The sequence below is a fragment of the Anolis sagrei genome, chromosome 3, assembly GCF_037176765.1.
Source record: "Anolis sagrei isolate rAnoSag1 chromosome 3, rAnoSag1.mat, whole genome shotgun sequence".
Taxonomy (NCBI): Eukaryota; Metazoa; Chordata; class Lepidosauria; order Squamata; family Dactyloidae; genus Anolis; species Anolis sagrei.
In genome coordinates, this window is record NC_090023.1 from 33,597,481 (window position 1) to 33,618,726 (window position 21,246).

The 21,246-nt window shown below is 35.4% G+C and overlaps 1 protein-coding gene across 2 annotated transcripts in view; it reads left to right on the forward strand.

The window, feature by feature from the left end:
* PDS5B (PDS5 cohesin associated factor B) overlaps positions 1–21,246 on the forward strand; it is a 92,706-nt gene that overhangs the window by 40,322 nt on the left and 31,138 nt on the right. For both annotated transcript variants that reach the window (XM_060770842.2, XM_060770844.2), the window contains exons 8-14: positions 2,069–2,209; positions 4,611–4,726; positions 6,343–6,437; positions 8,996–9,141; positions 12,062–12,213; positions 13,446–13,559; positions 18,484–18,565. In XM_060770842.2, the coding sequence (XP_060626825.2) occupies positions 2,069–2,209; positions 4,611–4,726; positions 6,343–6,437; positions 8,996–9,141; positions 12,062–12,213; positions 13,446–13,559; positions 18,484–18,565 (846 nt within the window). The remainder of the gene's footprint in view (positions 1–2,068; positions 2,210–4,610; positions 4,727–6,342; positions 6,438–8,995; positions 9,142–12,061; positions 12,214–13,445; positions 13,560–18,483; positions 18,566–21,246) is intronic.

Here is a 21,246-nt window from a genome sequence, read left to right on the forward strand (position 1 = left end):
CAGTGTTGAGAACATAGGATTGGATCCAGACTTAATCCTGTTTAGAGAAGATCTGTTAAAACCATTAGATTATTAATGGCTAATTTATGTTCCATTTGTTTTACTGAGTCACCACTAATCTTGGCAAGACTAAGGCTGGATGCAACTGATAAGCCCCAATACAAGTCCCATTGAACAACATTGGATACTTTTAAAAAAAGTAAACACACCCTAGATTTTTGAGAAAGAGATCTCTTCCTAGTTACTTTATCTTATGGCCAGTTTATGCAATATAGTTTTGTCCTAAAAGTGTTCAGCTTTCTTCTATATACAGCTGTATTGGAAAAATATTAACATGTAGTAGTAAATGTTTTCCCACATTCTGATCAGAAAAATTTACTGACATGTCTGTCAGCACTTGATTCACATGTTATACAAAACATAAAACTGAGGGGAGGAAACCCAGACACTTTTCCTGAAGTGTGGGGAGGCCAGCCTTACATTGCTTCTCCTTTGTTCCTCACTACCTGAGAGAAAGATCCCTCTCTCCCTCCCAGTTCAGTTCTGCCTCAGCTCTGATAGGACAGGACATCCTGTACTCCAGTTGTTCACTTTTTGGGTCATTTAATTGGAAAATCATTTCTCTACTGGGAAGATTGATTTCTTTTGAAATACAGACAGGGTTATATGTTTAACCATCCTTATCAGTTCCCCTATGGAATAAATTTGGAATGGGTATCAGAAAACCAAAATAACCTAGTAAATATAGAGTCTGGTAGATATAAACAGAAGAATTCTTCGCTGCTGCAGGTTACTAGCAGGAGAATTACTCAGTCTTAATTCATATGCGGGCAACTATTAAAAGTCACTAGGGTTTATATTTCAAGCCAGAAAACTTTATGTAATGTGTCAGTAATTGTTTTCTTGTATAAGGATTTGCTTTAAAAATATAATATGTGAGCCAAGTTTTATGAGGAAGTAACTATTACTTGTGATCTTACTAAGTAATTAATATAATACATGTCTGATTTTAATACATGTTAAAATTGTTTTACTTATACAAAGTACCATTTATCTTCTTTCCATTGGAACTATAGCTTGAAATATATATATTATAGGATCCAATATTTCAATGGGATTCTTTTTGGGAAAAAATATGAACATTCTGAACACAAAAATCTGACTTCTTTGTGTAAAAAAAACCCACAATGATTTATCCTTGAGTTAAGAATATATTTGGAAAAAAGTAATTGAAACCAGCTAATTTTCATTATATATGAATATATATAGAGTGCCCCCTCCCCACCCATCTATAACAGTTTAACAGCTAATAGTAGCAATAGTGATTATTTTAAGGCGAAATAAATACATTTATATTTAATAATACATACTATAATAATTTAATTAGAGATATAAATTCCACAATAAATTGCAATTTTATGGAAGGTGTTCAGATTACTATTTCATGCATGATTGAAGCACAGAGTTGCAAACTTCACTCAAAGTGTCTCTTGAAATTTTGTAACATTTCTCTATTATTGGAATATTTAATAAATAATAATAATAATAAACATTATTTATATCCTTTCACCATCTCCCGAAAGGGACTTGGGGCGGCTTACAAGACATTGCAGTGTAGAATATAACATAAACAATTCATGAGTATAAAACAGTATCACATAAAAATTATAAAACAACCACTATAGTGTAAAGAGTGTATACATTTTAAAAAGTAAATTGCAACCCCTCCCCCGTTTATAACGTGTTTGAAATGTTAGCCTTTTTTGAGACACCCTGTATATACAAGTGAATTCAATTCTAAGACAAAATTTCCCCTCTTATATAAATAAATATCTCTAAAAATGAGGTGTGCCTTAGAATTGCAGGTGTATTTTATGTATTTTTGTTGTAGTGGTACTGAAATTAGGTTACAACTTACGATCAATGGCATCTTACAATGGAAGAAATAAGGTAATATAAGATTGCACATGGTTATCTTCTGTTTTTTCCTCCCCAAAATTAAGACATGCTAATAGAAACTGAATATACGTTTACATTCTGCAACTAATATATATTATTTGTCTTTCAGTTCTTTAATCAAGTACTTATGTTAGGAAAAACTTCTATCAGTGATCTCTCCGAGCATGTTTTTGACTTAATTCTGGAGCTGTATAATATTGATAGCCATCTTTTACTCTCAGTTTTGCCACAGCTTGAATTTAAACTTAAGGTAAGTGTTCCTTCAGCTGTGCCAGATTTAGATTAAAGGGTGGGTGACTTCCATTATCTTGCAAAAGGAGAAGCAGCTGGTAGGGACTTTAGTTACATTTTCACGAGGAGAACACAAGCCATATGAGGAGCGGCTTCAAGAGCTGGGCATGTTTAGCCTGAAGAAGAAAAGGCTGAGGGGAGACATGATGGCCATGTATAAATGTGAGGAGAAGTCACAGCTTGTTTTCTGCTGCCCTGGAGACAATGGCTTCAAACTTTACTGTACTTAGGTGATCCCTCGTTGTCCGAATAAGATTGTCCTCCAAGTGCGGTGTCCTGGTGGTGGGTACATAGATGACAGTGGAGCCCTATTCTTGACCTGCATATTCTCCTGCAGTGAGGGCATCGGTTTCCAGGTGGAAGGCGGTCCCAGTCGGGGTTGGCTTGACGCGCCTTCCTCTTGGCACATTTCTCTCTTTCACCTTCAATTCTATGCCACTGCTGGTCACAGCTGACTTCTATCTAGAGCGCTCAAGGGCCAGAGCTTCTCAGTTATTGGTGTCTATGCCACAGTTTTTAAGGTTGGCTTTGAGCTCATCTTCAAATCTCTTTTCCTGTCCTCCAACATTCCATTTTCTGTTCTTGAGTTCGGAGTAGAGTAACTGCATTGGGAGATGATGATCGACAGTGTGGCTGGTCCAGCAGAGTTGATGGCAGAGGATCATAGCTTCAATGCTTGGGGTTTTTGCTTCTTCCGGCACGCTGACATTTGTCCACCTGCCTTCCCAAGAGATTTGCAGGATTTTTTGGAGCCAGCGCTGATGGAACCGTTCCAGGAGTTGCATTTGATGTCTGTAGATATTCCACATTTCGCAGGCATATAGAAGGGTTGGGAGGAAAATAGCTTTATAAACAAGCACCTTGGTATCCCTACTGATGTCCCAGTCCGCAAACACTCTCTGCTTCATTTAGAAAAATGCTGCACTCACAGAGCTCAGGTGGTGTTGTGTTTCAGTGTCAATGTTGACTTTTGTGGAGCGGTGGCTACCAAGGTAGTGGAAATGGTCAATATTTTCTAATGTTACACTATTAAGCTGCATTTCTGGCATTGCAGACGGATTGGCTGGTGCCTGCTGGAAGAGCATTTTGGTTTTCTCTATGTTCAATGATAGGCCGAGCTTTTCGTATGCTTCTGCGAAGGTGTTTAGAGTGGCTTTTAGGTTTTTTGGAGGATGGCTTCCTCCTCCTCCATCCTCCAAAAGAGAGAGGGCTTCAAACTACAGGAAAGGAGAATCCACCTGAACATTAGGAAGAATGTCCTGACTGTGAGAGCTGTTCAGCAGTGCCTCAGAGTGTTATAGAGGCTCCTTTTTTGGAGGCTTTTAAGCAGAGGCTGGATGGCCATCTGTCAGGGGTGCTTTGAATGTGATTTTCCTGCTTCTTGGCAGGGGGTTGGACTGAGTGGCCCACGAGGTCTCTTCAAATTCTATGATTCTATGCTTCTATGATGGGATTTAGTCTCACTGGAATTCAAATTATATGCCAAGGAATTATTAAGATGCCCCCCCCCTTCCTGGAAGGTTGATGGATTTGTATATTATTATATAATAGCTTTTGGGGAGTTGACTGAAATTCCAATCAACCTATAGAATGAAGAAATGATCAGGGCATGGGCACAATTACGGAGCTCGTTTCCAAAAGGTACTAAATCTATTTGAACAAATTCTATAGCAATCTAAAAAATGTGAAGAGGATATGTGCTCGTTTGCTATAAAATGCAATTTTCCAAACTCTGTACCAAAGTAATTCATTTTGATAGTTCTGATCTGTACATAAGATTCTGCTCCTATTTATTTATTTATTTAAAACTTTTGTATCCCGATCTTCTCTACCTCCATAGAGGGACTCAGACTGGCTTAAGTAACAATGTGCTGCCATCTGTAATTCATTTTTATTTTTTGGATTTGGTATCTTTTGGAAACAAACTCTAGAAATAAGTTTTCCAGTATCACACTTGAAAGAACAGAGTGAGATTCACAGAATCACAAACAAATCTGTGTATAGACAAAGGGCTTGGAATAATATAAAAAAAAAACTGTTATACTGTTTAATGGGACAGCTTAATCACCTAGAACTATATAATGTATAAGGGAATGATATTCCAGATTGATAAGCCTAATTTACGTATTAAATTATATTAGAGGATCACGTTTATTATACAAATTTATAAAATGATTTTGTTGTTTTGCTAATCTTTATGACTGATGGTTACATGTTCCCACCTTAGAATTTTAGATTGATATGTAATTGTATAATGATGTATTTTATAAAAATAGAAAATAACTTTGTTTGAAGGATGTTTTTGAAATTTCTTTATATGTAAGTGCATACATTTATATAACATGGTTTTTGTATTTTAGAGTAATGATAATGAAGAACGCTTGCAGGTTGTCAAATTATTAGCAAAAATGTTTGGGGCAAAGGACTCAGAATTGGCAGCGCAAAACAAACCACTTTGGCAGTGCTACTTGGGGAGGTAAATAATGTTATGTCATTTCCTGTAATGATTAAAATTTAATTTTATGTACTTTATTCAGAATTTTAGATTTTATTTTCACTTTAAATGTCAGAATGAACCAAAGATGTGTCTGAATTTTCTTGTAGTGCATATGCTGAAATTGAACTGAGCTAGAGCAATTCTTTTGATTCCACAGAATCAATAGTTATATGCCACCTCATTTAAATCAAGTTGTTTCCAAATTGTAGTGTTTATTGTAATTCCTGGATGGTCTTTTTTGGATGTGGGAATGCCAGACTCTACTAAAATACAAACTACCAAATATTTTTCATACTTGCTATTTTTTATTTGATAAATATTTAACAGTTGTGGAATTTTAAAAGACACAGCAGTGGAAATAAACCCATGAAACTTGCATTAACTGCATGGTATGATGTAAACATTGCTGTTAAAGAAATGCACAAATAATAGATCCGTTGTGTATTTAGAGTAAGAAAACAGGATTGTAGTTGGGTCGTTGTGAGTTTTCTGGGCTGTGTGACCATGTTCCAGAAACACCATCTCCTGAAGTTTTCCCACATCCATGGCAGGCATCCTCAGAGGTTGAGGGATCTGTTGGAAACTAGGCAAATGAGGAATGTCCCAGGGTGGGAGAAAGAACTCTTGTCTGCTTGAGGCAGGTGTGAATGTTGCAATTGGCTACCTTGATTAGCATGGAATGACCTTGTAGCTTCAACGCCTGGCTGGTTGCTTTCTGGGGAATCCTTTGTTTGGAAGTCCTGATTGATTCTTGTCTGGAATTTCCCTGCTTTTTGAGTGTTGTTCTTTATTTACTGTACTGATTTTAGAGTTTTTAAAATGCCGGTAGCCAGATTTTGTCCATTTTCATGAACCATTCCAGCCATGAAAGCCTTTGGCAACACAGAGTTGTAGTTCATAATTTATCCAAACAAAATCGAGTTAAAATACTGACATATTCTAGTATTACATTTTAAATACCAGCTAAGTATTTAAATATCAGCTAAGACTATTTTATCTGATATAGGTTTGGCAACATATTAAAATAGTAGAAATGTGTTTAGCCATAACTTTTATTTGTAATAAATTTACTAGTCACTACCTTGTAAACTAATGGGCTCCAGATCAGAAAATTTATATGATGATGGCAAAAAGTGAATTTACAATGTTGAGAGACTCATTTTTGTTACAAGATTATTTCATTTGAGGTAATGGTTTGTATCCAGTCTTAGTGCAAGATTTCTGAGTGAGAAATATATCTGAGATCCAGTTTCAAATTGCATTAGAATAGTATGCTGTGCTATCTCTTGATTATTTATTTATTTATTTTATTGGATTTATGTATATCTTTCTCTCGCATTAGGACATATGTCCAGATTGGGATTCTTGCATGTGTCTCTATATAAGTTTCTTCTAAATCCCTGCTCTCTACAGTTTTCTACTAGTTCTTACTAACCGGTACTGTTGTATTTTGGAATTCAGCATGTATCTCTGGATCCAACCCTGTGTACATGCCTACCTCTCTATTTAATGAGAGATAGCTATGGCATCTGGATGGCAATTGAAATGAGGGATGACGCAAGAGTGGTAAAGATGTGCTTTGCTTCATTAAACAGGTTTAATGATATCCATGTACCTATCCGTCTTGAATGTGTGAAATTTGCCAGTCACTGCCTTATGAACCATCCAGATCTTGCAAAAGATTTAACAGGTATCAGTTCATTTCAGATTGTAAATTAAGATAAAATACTTCCTGTATCTTTTGTTTTTAGTTGTATAACAAATTTAGCACAATGTGATATGTTGTTATCATATGGTTATCATGGTTAATTTTGAAAAACCTAATTTAGAAGATAGATCAGTATTGATCAGTTTCTCTCTCTCGCCCTCCTCCTATACACACACACATATACATGAGAGAGATAAAAAGATGCAGATATTCCCTTTTCACCTAGTTACTGGATTCTACATCTGAAGGGATGTCCTTGCTTGGGTTAATAACTAAATAGGATTATGGTCTTATTTATTATCTGGGAATATTTATTATGACATTTTGACTTCCGCTTGTTTGTGCACGCCCCTGTTCAAACTTTATGCCTCCCTATAGATTCTTACTTGTAAAAGAGAGATTTTCCAAAATGGATTGCGGTTGGTGACAGAGGAGTGAGCTGCTGGTTGCTATCCACCCCTCACTGCCTCACCTCCCTTCAATTTTATAGCCTTTGTGTTGCCTCTCAGAGTAATCCTTCAGTGTCCTTTCCAGTCATTCAGATTCCCTCTCCAACCAAGCAAGCTACCTGAACGGCTTCCTCAGCTCTGGCAGGCTCAGTTCCTCAGCCTGGATTTGGGCAGCCACCTCTCTATTTTTAGCTACTTCTCAATCTCCAACAGCTAAGAAGTTTGAAGGAGAAAAGCAGATGAAGTGCGTGCATGCATGTGTAGGGGGGTGTCAGGAAGAGAGAAAAGATAATTTACGTCAAGTCTTTTTGAGAAATGAATTCTTCAGGGTGACCACTTGGTGGGGGAAGCCCCCTGGTCTTCCTCTTCCATCACCAGGGACAGAGACTGCACCCACCCTCAGAAACTGACAAACTCCCACAGACCCTTCAATTTAAATTTGTCGCTAGAAAGACATTTACTTACAATCTACAGGTTGAGCTTCCCCCTTTGAAATGATTGAGACCAGAGGTGTTTCATATTTCAGTTCTTCCAGGTTTTGGAATGCCTGTATTTGCATCTGTGTACATACGTATTTTATAAGTATGTACATACACACATACATTGAATGAAAGATGGGGGCAAAGGTGGTTAATGAACCATCCGGCGCTCACAAGAGTTTTTTCCTCACACATCCCTTGCTCCATCACTGACAAAATGTTGATAGGAGGAAGAGAAGAGGGAGAAGGCTAGGAACAAGGGCTGTTTGAGGAAAATCCTATGTTACTACATCCCCTTTCCTCAAAAGTAAAAGCAGGTGCTGATAACAAAAAACTTTGGTTTTTGGAAATTTGGAAATTTTGGAAATTTAGTTTTCCATTTAAGGTAGTCTAGAAGAAATTGGATCCTTACATCCTTTATTATATGCCACTAAGTTTAACTCTGAACTTATGCATGTATCATATCAACATCCATAATTTAGGCCTCAAAACCTGCTCTACATTTATACATGAAGTGAACTTATACATGGGAATATATGGTGTGCCCAGTGAAATAAGGACGTTACATTTCAAATATTAAGAAAACTATGAAAAAACTAATTTTCTCTAGTAGAGACTACAGGCAGTCCCGAAGTTATGAGCAAAATAGGTTCTGTAGGTTTGTTCTTAAGTTAATTTTGTTTGTAAATCGTAACAGATACATTTTAAAAGTGTAACTCCAGCCGTGTGTGTGTGTGTGCGCACACACACGCACATATACATATATATGTATGCTTCTGTTCAGAAGATTTCACCTCGCTTTTCTGTCCCTGTGATAATTGGATTTGGAAAAAAAATGGCTTGTTGTGAAAAGTTGTGATAAGTTTCAGCGGAAACACCTTTTCCCCATGATAACTCTTTCAGGAGTGAATTTCTCTTCCTAAAGGTAGATACCTCTCACTTTCTGTTGTCTCACCCTCGTTCTTAACTATGAGTCATTTGTAAGTTGGATGTTTGTAACTTGTGGACTGCCTGTAGTTTTCTTTTTATTGTTATTGAACTTGAGAAATTTAAATAAGTATGCAATTTTATAGGCTTATAAGAACATGGGTACTGTTATTTTTGTGTTTATTCCGTCGTGCATAAAATGATGATTATGTACTGTGGTGGTGAATTTTTCTACTGCACCTTATTAGTTTATAATGCATTAGAACAAGTGCCCACTTGTGAAATCGGTGAATTGTAGAGCTATAAACCTAAAGATTTATTGGGAGAGCTCAGAAAAGATATGATACTGTGCTTTTGTTTTGTTGTTTTACTGTGCATCTGGAAACATCCTGTAGAGCAGAAAAATCCTGTTGTGGTTGTTTGATCCCTCAAGTATTGCTGGACAGGAAAACTCCTTCCAAATGAATGAATGATATGCTGAAATGAATGAAAGTGTTTCTGTTTAACATCTCTTAAATAGCTAACATTAAGCATTAAGAGTGAAAATGAAATAGCTGTAGTAGTGTCTCTTATAATACAGGCTTTTGTATTCCATTACCTGTTATCAGGATGTCATGTTTATATGACATTAGAAGTATTTGACATTGTGGCATGAGGTTTTAATTACGATGTCTTTTCTGTGCAGAATATCTTAAAGTGAGATCTCACGACCCTGAAGAAGCTATTAGGCATGATGTTATTGTATCAATTGTTACTGCTGCTAAGAAAGATCTCTTACTTGTCAATGATCACCTGCTTAACTTTGTGAGGGAGCGAACACTTGACAAACGGGTAAGTCATTATGCACATCAGTTACTCAGACTGTTATTTCAAAAATTATTTATCTTTCACAAAAGAAATTTCTAACTGTATAGCAGCATTTTGTTATTGTCAGCATCACTGATACAGTTTGGTGTTTCTCAAACCCTGGAATTCCATAATCATTTTGGTATAGGAATATTATGTTGATATTTGTCTGTTTATGGAGGTATTGAATGTCTGCTGTTGTATATTGGAATTCGCTCTGAGTCCCCCTTGGGGAGATAGGGTGAAATAGAAATAAAGTTGTTGTTGTTGTTGTTGTTGTTGTTAGCATTATTATGTCATGTAATTTCAATGCTTTTGCAAAAAAAAAAAATGTGAAACACATGTACAGCTATCTTCAAAGTAGTAATGCTGTTTTTATTTTTAGCCTGGCTTTCACACTATATGAGCCCAACGAAGTTTGCAACTCAGATTAAAAGAAAATAAACCTAAAAGACAATCAGTATAAAAGAAGCAGTATCAGTACAAATTAGCTGTTATATAATAATAATAATAATAATAATAATAATAATAATAATAATTTATTTATATTCCTCCCTACCTCCCTGAAGGGATTCAGGGTGAAATCCAATCATAAAAGGCAAACATTGCATGCTTGAACATATCAAGCAATACACACATAATAATGAAAAATGACAACCCAACATATAAAAGCAAATTGTAACTTAACAACTAAAATTAAATTGATAAACACAACCTATTATATCAAACATGAAACAAAACATTAAAAGCAGCACTAATTTAAATACGTTTTAAAACATGTTTGTGACAATACAAATAAGGTGCCCTTATCAAAACACTCTTCTGCAACAATCTATTCATAGTCAAAACCTTCTCTAAATTAAAAGAGAAGCTGGGAGTTGATCAACCTAACTTCCTATGGAAGGGAGTTGCATCTCACATTTCTTGTTTGAAAAGTCCTGGACAAAGAGAAAGGTCTCACTTAAAGATCGTAAAACATATGTAGCATATAGGGGTATAAGGTCTTTTACATAGTTTGCTCCAGACTCTAGCCCCAACTTCTAATGAATGAGCTCTAAGTCTTACATTAACATTATAAAGCACCTTACAGGAGCATTCTTTCACTCTCACCACCTTTGATCTTTTCACATTTTGTTGTCATACAAATTGAAATAGAAATGAATATCATTGGCCTTATCACTGCTTAATGTAGTCAAGATACTGAACACTATGTAAATACAAAATATTTGAATATTGACAGAAAACTTACTCATATATATATATATATATATATATATATATATATATATACTCAAGTATACACTGACCCGAATATAAGCCGGGGCACCTAATTTTACCACAAAAAACTGGGAAAGTGTATTGACTTGAGCATAAGCTGGAAAATGCAGGAGCTAGTGGTAAATTTCAAAATAAAAATAGATCAATTGATGCATCCGTAGGTTAAATGTTTTTGGATATGTACATAGAACTGTAATTTAAAATAAGACTGTCCAACTCTCATTAAACCATTATTCTAACCTTCAGTATACATGTGCTTACGTATTCCTCCAATAATAATAGAAAGTAAAATAATAAATGTAAAAAATAATAATAGAGGAAAATAATGGAAATGTAATAACAATAATAAATAGAGTAAAATAATAAATGTAGTAGTAATAATAGTGTAAAATAGTAAATGTAATAAGAATAATAATAAAGTAATGTAAATGTAATTATTATAAAAATAGAGTAAAATAATAAATGTAATATAAATAATAATAATAACCCAATAGAATAATAAATAAATTTGACTCGAGTATAGGTCGAGGGGGGGGGGGGGTGGTGGTTTCCAGGCTAAAAAAGGGCTGGAAAACTCTGCTTATACTCAAGTATATACGGTAAATCAGCAAAAATAGTCTGGAATTTGTTAGTTGTATGATTCAATTGTTGAATAGAGGGTTTTTTAGTGCCATTCTTGCTGTGAATCTTCCTCAGTAAGTCTCTTTATCAACGTTGTACATCTTTTTGCCCATGTTTGATGAAATTAATCCAGCACAGTATGGCGGGCTGGGGATAACAGATAATGTTTTGCCACAGATTTCAGTTGCGCTGGGGTTTGGATTTTCAGGGTCTGTTTTTTAAACCACACCAGCATTTGTGCCAATTAAAATCATTCCACTTTTAATTTGTATCATAATAAAATGTGGAAAAGTCAAGAGTGACTGGTAAATACACTGTATTCTTTCAGATATATTGTAATTAAAAGCAGCCGCACATAGGATCTTTTAAAAGTGTACTAGATTGTTTTGACATCTGAACAAATTCTAAAATTAGGACCAATATCTAAATCCATTATTTTAATGTCACAGGTCTGTTCCAGACCACATTTCAGAGGGAATCTGAAACAGTTTTTTTTCATAGAACATAACTGTGTCCTCTTAATTCTCCTGCCTATAGGAACAGGAAAGGTTAAACAAAGAACTGGTAGAGGTTTTTTTGGTTCAGTAGTGCTGTATGACCATACTATTGCTTGTACAACTAGAAGATACTAGAAAAGAATGAAGTGGTATGACGAAGGTTTTTCAACAGCTCTGTAAATGCTTTCTCCACACCCACTAAAAAAAACACCCATAAGTTTTCAAATACAGTTTAATAAAACGTTCCCATCAGCATTTTCTGATGTCTTGACTACCCCAAAGTGTTTAGGTAAAATCTGTTACAGGCTTAGGACTAAATCTACTATTAATGGAAGAAAAATGGTGCTAGGGAATTTCTATTAGTTGTCTGCATCGTTTAAGTGACAAATCGGACAATATATCTTTTTATCTGTTTAATAGCAGTATAAATATTTGGTAATCTAAAACTTTGAGAGCTGAAAATTTGATAAAAACTATACATTGAGACTTAGACTTTCTTATTATTTTAGTGGAGAGTGAGAAAAGAAGCTATGATGGGACTTGCACAAATATACAAGAAGTATTCTTTGCAGTCAGAAGCTGGAAAAGAAGCTTCAAAACAGATTGCTTGGATAAAGGACAAGCTGTTGCACATATATTATCAAAACAGTATTGATGATCGGTAAGTTAATCAGATTTTTAAGACTATAAAGTATTTATTTTACATTGTGTTCTGTGTGAGTTAATCTAATAATTAATAGTAACAACAAGGAAAAGATTGGACCATGACGAAAAAGTACACAATTCGCTAAATTGTCTAGGATGGCATTGCACTTATTTCTTTTAATAACATGACAAAGATGGCATAGTTAATTGCTTGGAATGTAAGAAACAAGGCATGTTTGCATTTTTGCCTATTATTTTCTGGACTACACCATTCATAGGAATTGATGTAATATTTCTATTCTAAACGTACACAGTCTGTGTCATAAAATAGATCAAATTGCATCTGAGCTAAGATATAGTGTTCTTATGGTCTTTAGAAATATTAGTTAGTCTGGGTTGTTGGAGGTTTTTTGGGCTGTATGGCCATGTTCTCACAACCTCTGAGGATGCCTGCCACAGATGCAGGCAAAACGTCAGGAGAGAATGCTTCTAGAACATGGCCATACAGCCCGAAAAACCTACAACAACCCAGTGATTCTGGCCATGAAAGCCTTCGACAATACATGAGTTAGTCTGCCCTGTTCTTCCTTTCTCTCCATCATAACATATCAGAAAAGGAAATTAAAATCTTTCACTTCTAAACTAACCACAGTCTTTATTAATTTTGTCTAATGATGAGGGTCACATAATGAATATAGAGTACTGTGGATTCTTATGGTGAGTGAGTGCAAACCAGAATCTGAAACCTCTTTCAGATTTTGGTTTTCTTAGTAAATGCACTTCAAACAGATAGCAGTTCCCCAAGTTCAGATGCCATGTGAAAACTTTCAGTTCAGAAGTTTCAGTTACTAAAACCTGGGGAAATTAAATCCAATTTATACTTTTTATCTTTTGAAGTTTGAATACCATAAATCTGCATGTCTGTAAGATTCCTTTGAGTATTAATTTTATTGATAATTTGCATTTATTTAAATCAATATGGAATAACCAAGGGCAAGATGGATGGATGTTATCTTGAAGTGATTGGCTTGACCGAGTTATGGGTAATGATGGCCGATGGAGTTCTGGCATGGGCTAGTCCATGAGATCACAAAGAGTCTGAAATAACGGAACGGATAAACAATAATGACATAACTCAATTAATTTTATCATGCAGCTAATCATGACTTGATTTGAAGACATTTACTTTATTATCAGTCCTATTGTTTTGTAAAACATAAAATTTAATATCATTTATTCTTTTTTTAGATTGCTGGTGGAACGCATCTTTGCTCAGTACATGGTCCCTCACAATTTGGAAACAAATGAAAGAATGAAATGCTTGTATTACCTTTATGCAACTCTGGATTCAAATGCTGTAAAGTACGTTTCATATGCTAACTGAAACTGTTGTCTTTTTTCCAGTGAAGCTAATGCAGTTTTTCATAACAGATAATATGTGCTTGTTCTTGATTGGAAGTTCACTAGAATTCTTGTAAAACCATTATTGTACCTGTTTCTGCCAAACCTGGTTTCACTTCTTTAATTACCTTAAGTGAAATCCAGTCATGTTCTACTGGCAGAACTTCTGGTGCCAATAAAATCCTGTAAGGCATATCCTTCCCTCTCACTCTGTACATCCTAAAATCTATTTCCTGAAGAGCTGGGGGTGGAAATCCAGAGCATATTTTTTGAGAACAGCAAAGAGAAGCAGAAAAGAGTAGTGGAATTCCATTAGTGTCATTTTGGATTCCATTTATTTCAAATTTTCCTCTTATAAAGTAAAACAGGAAAGTGAGTGTTTTGTAGCATAGCCTGGTTATAATAAGACATAATAGTATTCTCATTGCCCTGGTGGTGCATTGGGTTAAACCGCTGAGCTGCTAAACTTGTTGACCAAAAGGTTGCAGGTTCGAATCTGGGGAGCGGCATGAGCTTCCGCTGTCAGCTCCAGCTTCTGCCGAACTAGCAGTTCGAAAACATGCAAATGTGAGTAGATAAATAGGTGGTGCTCCGGTAGGAAGGTAACGGCCCTCCATGCAGTCATGCTGGTCACATCACCTTGGAGGTGTCTATGGACAACGCCGGCTCTTTGACTTAGAAATGGAGATGAGCACCAACCCTCAGAGTCGGACACAACTGGACTTAATGTCAGGGGAAAACCTTTACCTGTTTTTGTAAACAATGGCTCAGTTGCATGTAATGTAAAGTGAAAATGTTGTGCTGCATTCAAAAAGTGGAATGAACCTAAGTGAAGTTTGTGACTTCCGCTTTCTTCTCCCTGTAGATATGAAAATGCATTTAATTTCTCCTTCCAGTCATCCCATTCTATTGTTACATATAAATCAGAGGTGAAATAAAACAAATTCTGCTTGTTTAACCAATTTGAGTTGATTTTTAAAGCACAATGAATACAAATGAATGTTTCCATTTTTATATACATGAGATAGCCAAATGTTGATACCATTCTTGTAATCCAGTAAATTACATCTGATACACATTATATAAGCTTCAGTATCCCTGAAATGAAATGTTTAGGACCAAAAATATCTTGGATTTTGGATTTCTTTTAGATTCCAGAAAACCTGTATTTGCACATATATAACCAGAAAACATGTAGATATCTAAACATGAAATTCATTAATATTTCATGTAGACCTTACACACATAGTCTGTGTATAGTGATAATTTGTGTGAATCCATATCTCCTGCCATTTCATGGATTCTCACAGCTCTCTTCAGTCTTGCATCTCATTTGTTTGCTACTTGTGTGTTATATGAAATCTAAGGCTGGGAGGAGACTGAAGTTCTGAGAATGATATTCAAATATAAATATAGTTTGAGCAGAGTACCCTAGGAGTTGCCTCAAAGATGAGAGTGGGGAAAAATTGATTTTCGATTTTCTTATTAGTGATACTCTCCCTGAATCTCTATCAAGTAGTTTGGGAAATTTATAGGTGTGGTGAAGCCCATTCACCAGTAGCTTCGGGTAGGAATAAACAGACTTTCTATTGCACGATATACTTTTTATTGTAACTCGAGTCCCAAGGATCACCAACTGGTTCCAGGCACAAAATATAATGGCTCAGGAAGGCAGTCATATAATTGCAAAGCAAGATTCCTCTGCATTGGTACCAGAACTGCAGTTTCACAAAACATTTTCCTCATCTAGAAGTCTGCTCATATTCTCTTCTCTCACATATTTACATGCATAAACAGACACTTTAATATAAGCAGTCTAATTTAAGGGAGCGAGAGAACTTTTGTCATTGTCATTTTCACAACTGGAAACACTTCCTAATTTATATCAAATCACATGGGGATCTACTGGTAGACCCCTAGCTACCTTCATAGCCTTATCTTAATTTTATCAGCATTGTGTAATACCTTCACCTGATTCTCATCAAATTTTGCCTACAGGTGCAACAAGATAAAACCAAGGATTTTCTTTAAGCCTAACAAGATTTGTGATAATATCACCATAGGGAAATGTCTCTATTAGTAGTAAAAGAAAATAATGGGGGGTGGGGTGGGGGGTGGTTATTAGATTTGTACTTTGTGTTTCAAAAAGTCAAATCTGGTACAGATATTTTTCTTCCTACAAAATTGTTTTGCATACCTGAAGACATGTTTAATGTGCATTCCTTCCTCCACTTGCCAAAGTAAACCCCTCTATCGTCCTTTGGCATTAATTATGTTGTATACCAATGTTATCCCAATACCTTACAGATTTTCTTGTACACACTTCAAAAATGCTTTCAGTTTTGAATAATTAAGGGACTATGTTTCTATGGTTAGCAGGCATTGTTACATTGGTACTAATTTGCTTAGTCTGAAATAAAAATCACCCATTTTAAAAATTCAATTGGAGAGGATTTTTTAGACTTTCTGGAGCAGGGCCTCTTAAATTTTTCCACTTATGACAACTTTCAGCCCAAGAAGTGTTTATGTAAACCCAGATATAAAAATCAAACATGAACTGATAATAATTTGCCAATCTTGCTAGACAGACTGATTTTCTTTTTTATGAATCACAGCTGAAACATCTTTTGCAGAGTACACTGCAAACATTGCACAACAGATTTGAGTAAATGTCTAAAACAGCCACTAGGTGATGCTCAGAAAAAATTGACTGTTGCCAATTTTTGTGACCCCAGCATTGAGCTAAGGGGACCCCATTTGTGGTCAGGACCTATAGTTTTAAGAAGCAGTGTTCTAGAAGTACAGGACAATTTGTTCTCTTTGTGAAGAAGTTAATTTTAACCTATGTATTGTTAACCCTTTTTCTTGGATTATCCATCAGATCAGGCACAAAGAGAACAGAGGGGTATTCACATGTTATTTTCAACCAATACAATATGTGTAGATGTATATACGTGTTTGCCTGTTTTTAACATATAATAGTCAATGTCTGTACAAATTGAATTATTGCCAACCTGGAAGCTGTTCTGAGTCCCCTTCAGGGTGAGAAATACAGTAAATAAATAAAATTGCTATATGCTGATACAAAGTGAAGTCCAATAAACTGGGTATGCTTTTAGGGCCTCAGGCTTGTCTATTACTATATGCACCCCCAGAATGATATACAACTCTCTTTTTCATCCTACCTACCACACTTAGGCCTCAAAAGTTCTTTATAGACAACTGCTGTGTTTCAGGTCTTACATACAGTTCTGTCCTCAATTTCTCATTTGTTTGGTGAATAGTATTCCAAACCTCAACTTTTCATAGAATTATAGAATCAAAGAGTTGGAAGAGACCTCATGGGCCATCCAGTCCAACCCTCTGCCAAGAAACAGGGATATTGCATTCAAATCACACCTGACAGATGGCCATCCAGCCTCTGTTTTAGTCTCTTTCTTATCTCAGATTTTCAGTTCTTCCTCCAGATTTCCTGTGGCATCTTCTTTTCTTTTTTTAAAGGTGTGTACTCTGTGAACGATGTAGGGGATTCAACTTTATCTTACATAAGGGAAACATGTTGATCAGTCCACACAAACATATATGTGTTCATTCTACTCAGATACAGCTATACACTCTGTAATCTGAATTTAAAAAGAATGTTTGCACATTGGTACAGATGAAGAATAAACATAGGAAAGGGGTTCAAGCAAGTATTTAAGCAGGTTTACAGACAGTATGATTGCAAGTCAGATTGCCTCTCTTTTACTTGACAGTTCTTTCGGTCCTCTAAAGGCTGAATATTCAATTTGTAGAATCACAGAGTTGCAAGAAAACCCAGGTGCCATTTATTCTAACTTTGTGTCATGCACAAATACATAGCTAAAACTAAACGTTCCTTCAGGTGACGCTTGCCACACCCGAAATATTTTCTGAAGCCATCAGAGGCTTTTTAAAAAGTAGTGAGATGGGTTGGGACTTCTGCAAGGAAGAATTGATACTATTATTGTATTTCACTGGTTGCAAGGCACATTTTTTTTTTGTATTTTAAGGGCTCTGAAAATGAGATGTGCCTTACAATTGATGTTAGGTCTGCCAGTTATTATTGTCTTACCTCTTCAGCCCTTAAAAACATAAAATCACTGAATCATAGAGTTGGAAGAGACCTCGTGGGCCATCTAGTCCAACCCCTTGCCAAGAACCAGGAAAATTGCATTCAAAGCACCCCCGACGGATGACCATCCAGCCTCTGTTTAAAAGCCCCCAAACAAGGAGCCTCCACCAAACTCTGGGGCAGAGAATTCCATGGCTGAACAGCTCTCACAGTCAGGAAGTTCTTCCTAATGTTCAGGTGGAATCTCCTTTCCTGTAGTTTGAAGACTAGTCTCCAGGGCAGCAGAAAACAAGCTTGCTCCCTCCTCCCTATGACTCCCCCTCACATATTTATGCATGACCATCATGCCACCTCTCAGTCTTATCTTCTGCAGGCTAAACGTTCCCAGCTCTTCAAGCCTCTCCTCATAGGGCTTGTTCTCCAGATCCTTGATCATTTTAGATGCCCTCTACTGGACACATTCCAGCTTGTCAACATCTTCCTTAAATTGTGTTGCCCAGAACTGGACACAGTATTCTAGGTGTGGCCCTTATTGAACTAGTTTGCTGCCCAAAATATGTGAAATTTATCATATGCTCTGTAGGAGTCAGGATAAATTTGTTCATTATGGAGATGAATTTGCTATAATGATATAGCTTTGTATCAGCTTTTCAATATAGCATCTCTAGTTAGTTGACTTTGGAAGTTCATGACTGGCTGAGTAGTTTCTTGGCACTTTTTCATAATGTATAGCACAGTACTGTGACTATTAGTGTTATGTTATTTATTTGTTACCTTATTTTTAACTATCAGGGCATTGAATGAAATGTGGAAGTGTCAAAACCTTTTGCGGCACCAAGTCAAGGATTTGGTTGATTTAATAAAGCAACCCAAAGTAAGTATTTTTTTTCTTACATTTCGTGCATGGACTCAAACAATTAGTTTAGGACTTCATTTTAAGATGTTTATTTTTATTTTTCAATTCAAATGAGATTTTTTTCCATTAAAAATGAAAAACAGTAGTTATTGCTATTTTTATATGCATAGTTCATATACATTTACTACTGTTTTTTTTTAAAAAAATGTAAATTTGATTTCACGGAAATCCCAGTAGTCCATGTTTATCTTAAGTTGATACCTTTTGAAAGGCAGTTATTTTAGATAATTTAACAACATGTTTAAATTATTCCATTAGGTTAATAAGAGATGAGAGCCTTTTAACTAAACAGTTTTAATTGATACTGGCTTAATAATTTAGGCAATGCTGCAACTGAAGTCAGAAAATAAATTTAGCATTATTTATGGTTTACTTTATAATGTGAACAGTATTTGGTTTATAAGATATCTGGCTACTAAAATGTATGTGTTGTATTCCAAGTCAATATTATATATTTTTAAAAGTATACATCCACTTGAAAGTACCTCACAGATGTTCAGATGCTTTTCATTGGAAAAGCTCCCCCTTGTGGTTTTGAAGCGCTTTGGTTTTCCAACGTTACTATGAGAAATACGTTTGTAAAAAGACAAGATCCTGAAGTATAAAGCTACATAATTCAATACTAAAGGTGGGATTGTCAGTGTCATCACATTTCAAATTTCTGTATATGGTTGTGAAAGCTGAGCAGAGATGAAATCTGATAAAAAGAAAATTAGCTCAGTTGGAATGTGGTGTTGAAGAAGAGTTCTACTAATACTGTGCACAGCCAAAATGACAAATTAATGGGTGCTAGAGCAAATCAGAGCTTGAACACTTCCTAGAAATCAAGATGAATGAACTGAGACTGTTGTATTTTGACCATATTATGAGAAGATATGACTCATTAGAAAAGACAATGATGATAAGGTAGAAAGCAGTAGAGAAAGAGGAAAACTGAATCACAGATAGACAGACTCAATGAAGAAAGCCATGCTAGACCTGAGTAGTGTAGTTGATGATATGATAACTTGGAAATCTCTTATCCATAAGACCACCATAAGTTGCGATTGATTTAACAACAACAGTGATGGAGACTGTCAGTCCTTTTTCAGATCTTTTCAGATTCCTTTACAATGTAAACATTAAGCTGAATTTGTGATTCTTTTTTACTTATTTCTTCATAAGGAATGCCATTTAAAAATAAAATTAATTTGGTTTTAAGAAATAATGCTCTAATAATAATCTGATTGTTAAGGTTTATTTTATCATTATGCTGCAAACATATTATTTTCCTAATACTTTGTAGTAATTTCATTGTTGCTTTGTTTGGACATGTGAATTAGCTGCTATGGTGGTTCTTTTTATTTGTGAACTTTCTGTTTCTGAAAATTGTGTCCAGATCTTTAGTTAAATACTTCACAATGATTATTATTTACCAAAAGCACTAGATTCTGTTTGATCTTAGAAGCTAAGTAGGGTGAGTTCTGGTTAGTACCTGGATGGGAGGCCAATGAATACCAGGTGCTGTAGGTTAAATTTCAGAGTAAGGAACTGGCAAAATCATCTCTCAATTGCGTAGGAAAACCTTATAGAATCTATGGGATCACTATAAGTCGAAGGTACATACACACACACACACACACACACACAATAGAATCGTGCATTTGCAAGCAAACAGCTCAGGAATCCCTCTTTCTATGTTATGGAAACATTGATTAGAGGTAATTATTTCGTCTTTATGAACACTAACAAATGGAGTCACCCAATGTAATTGATTGATCAGGATAATGTGATTTTGTACTGTACAAATAATAGGGTCCAGAAAATATAATAATGGCTATTTTTGATTACTTAATGTTATTAAGTAGCCACTCTGTTATATCGTTCTCTATTGGCTTATAAAATAAAATCAAGAAATACAATTAGAAGCAAAACAAAGTAATAGTTTTTAGGATACAAATTCTCATTATTAGAGAATAAATGCATATAACTCAAAAATACACATTACATAAAGACAAAACAAAAATGCTGAAATTACAGAGTACAAATTTCCCTTAATATTTTATGGTTTTGATTTTTGTACATTTTATTACTCATGGATTTGATAAAATCTCTAGGAGCCTCTATGTCCTCTAGTGTGATTTATTGATCAGCTTTCTTCAATCAGATAATATTTCAGATACATTGGTTTCAAGTATTTAAGAGTTTTAAAAGCTATGACAAGCATAATTTAACTGGAAGTGTTTGAAAAGGCGCCTCCTCACAAGGATAATATTAAATCACCCGGGCCTAGTTGTTAAGTCCTACCTTGAAATAACTGAACTTTATAGGCCATTCCCAAAGTCATCCCTGTATACATTACATTGAAGTAATCTGATTGTGAAGTTACCAGAGCAAGATAAATGCTGCTGCATTAAATTTATGCAAATACTGTAAATAGCATATTGCTCAAAAATGACAAATCTTGTCATTCACATTTAATTCTTCCCAAACCAACTGAACATAATTCTCCTGGGTAGGTGCTCAAGGAATCATAGTGGTGGAAGGATCCAATCTAGTCAACTCTACTGACAATGCAGAATTTTATCACTAAGACGGCCCTAAGTGGTGGCCCCTGTTTTAAAAATCACCAGAAATGGTTTCTGAGGTATTTCGTCCAA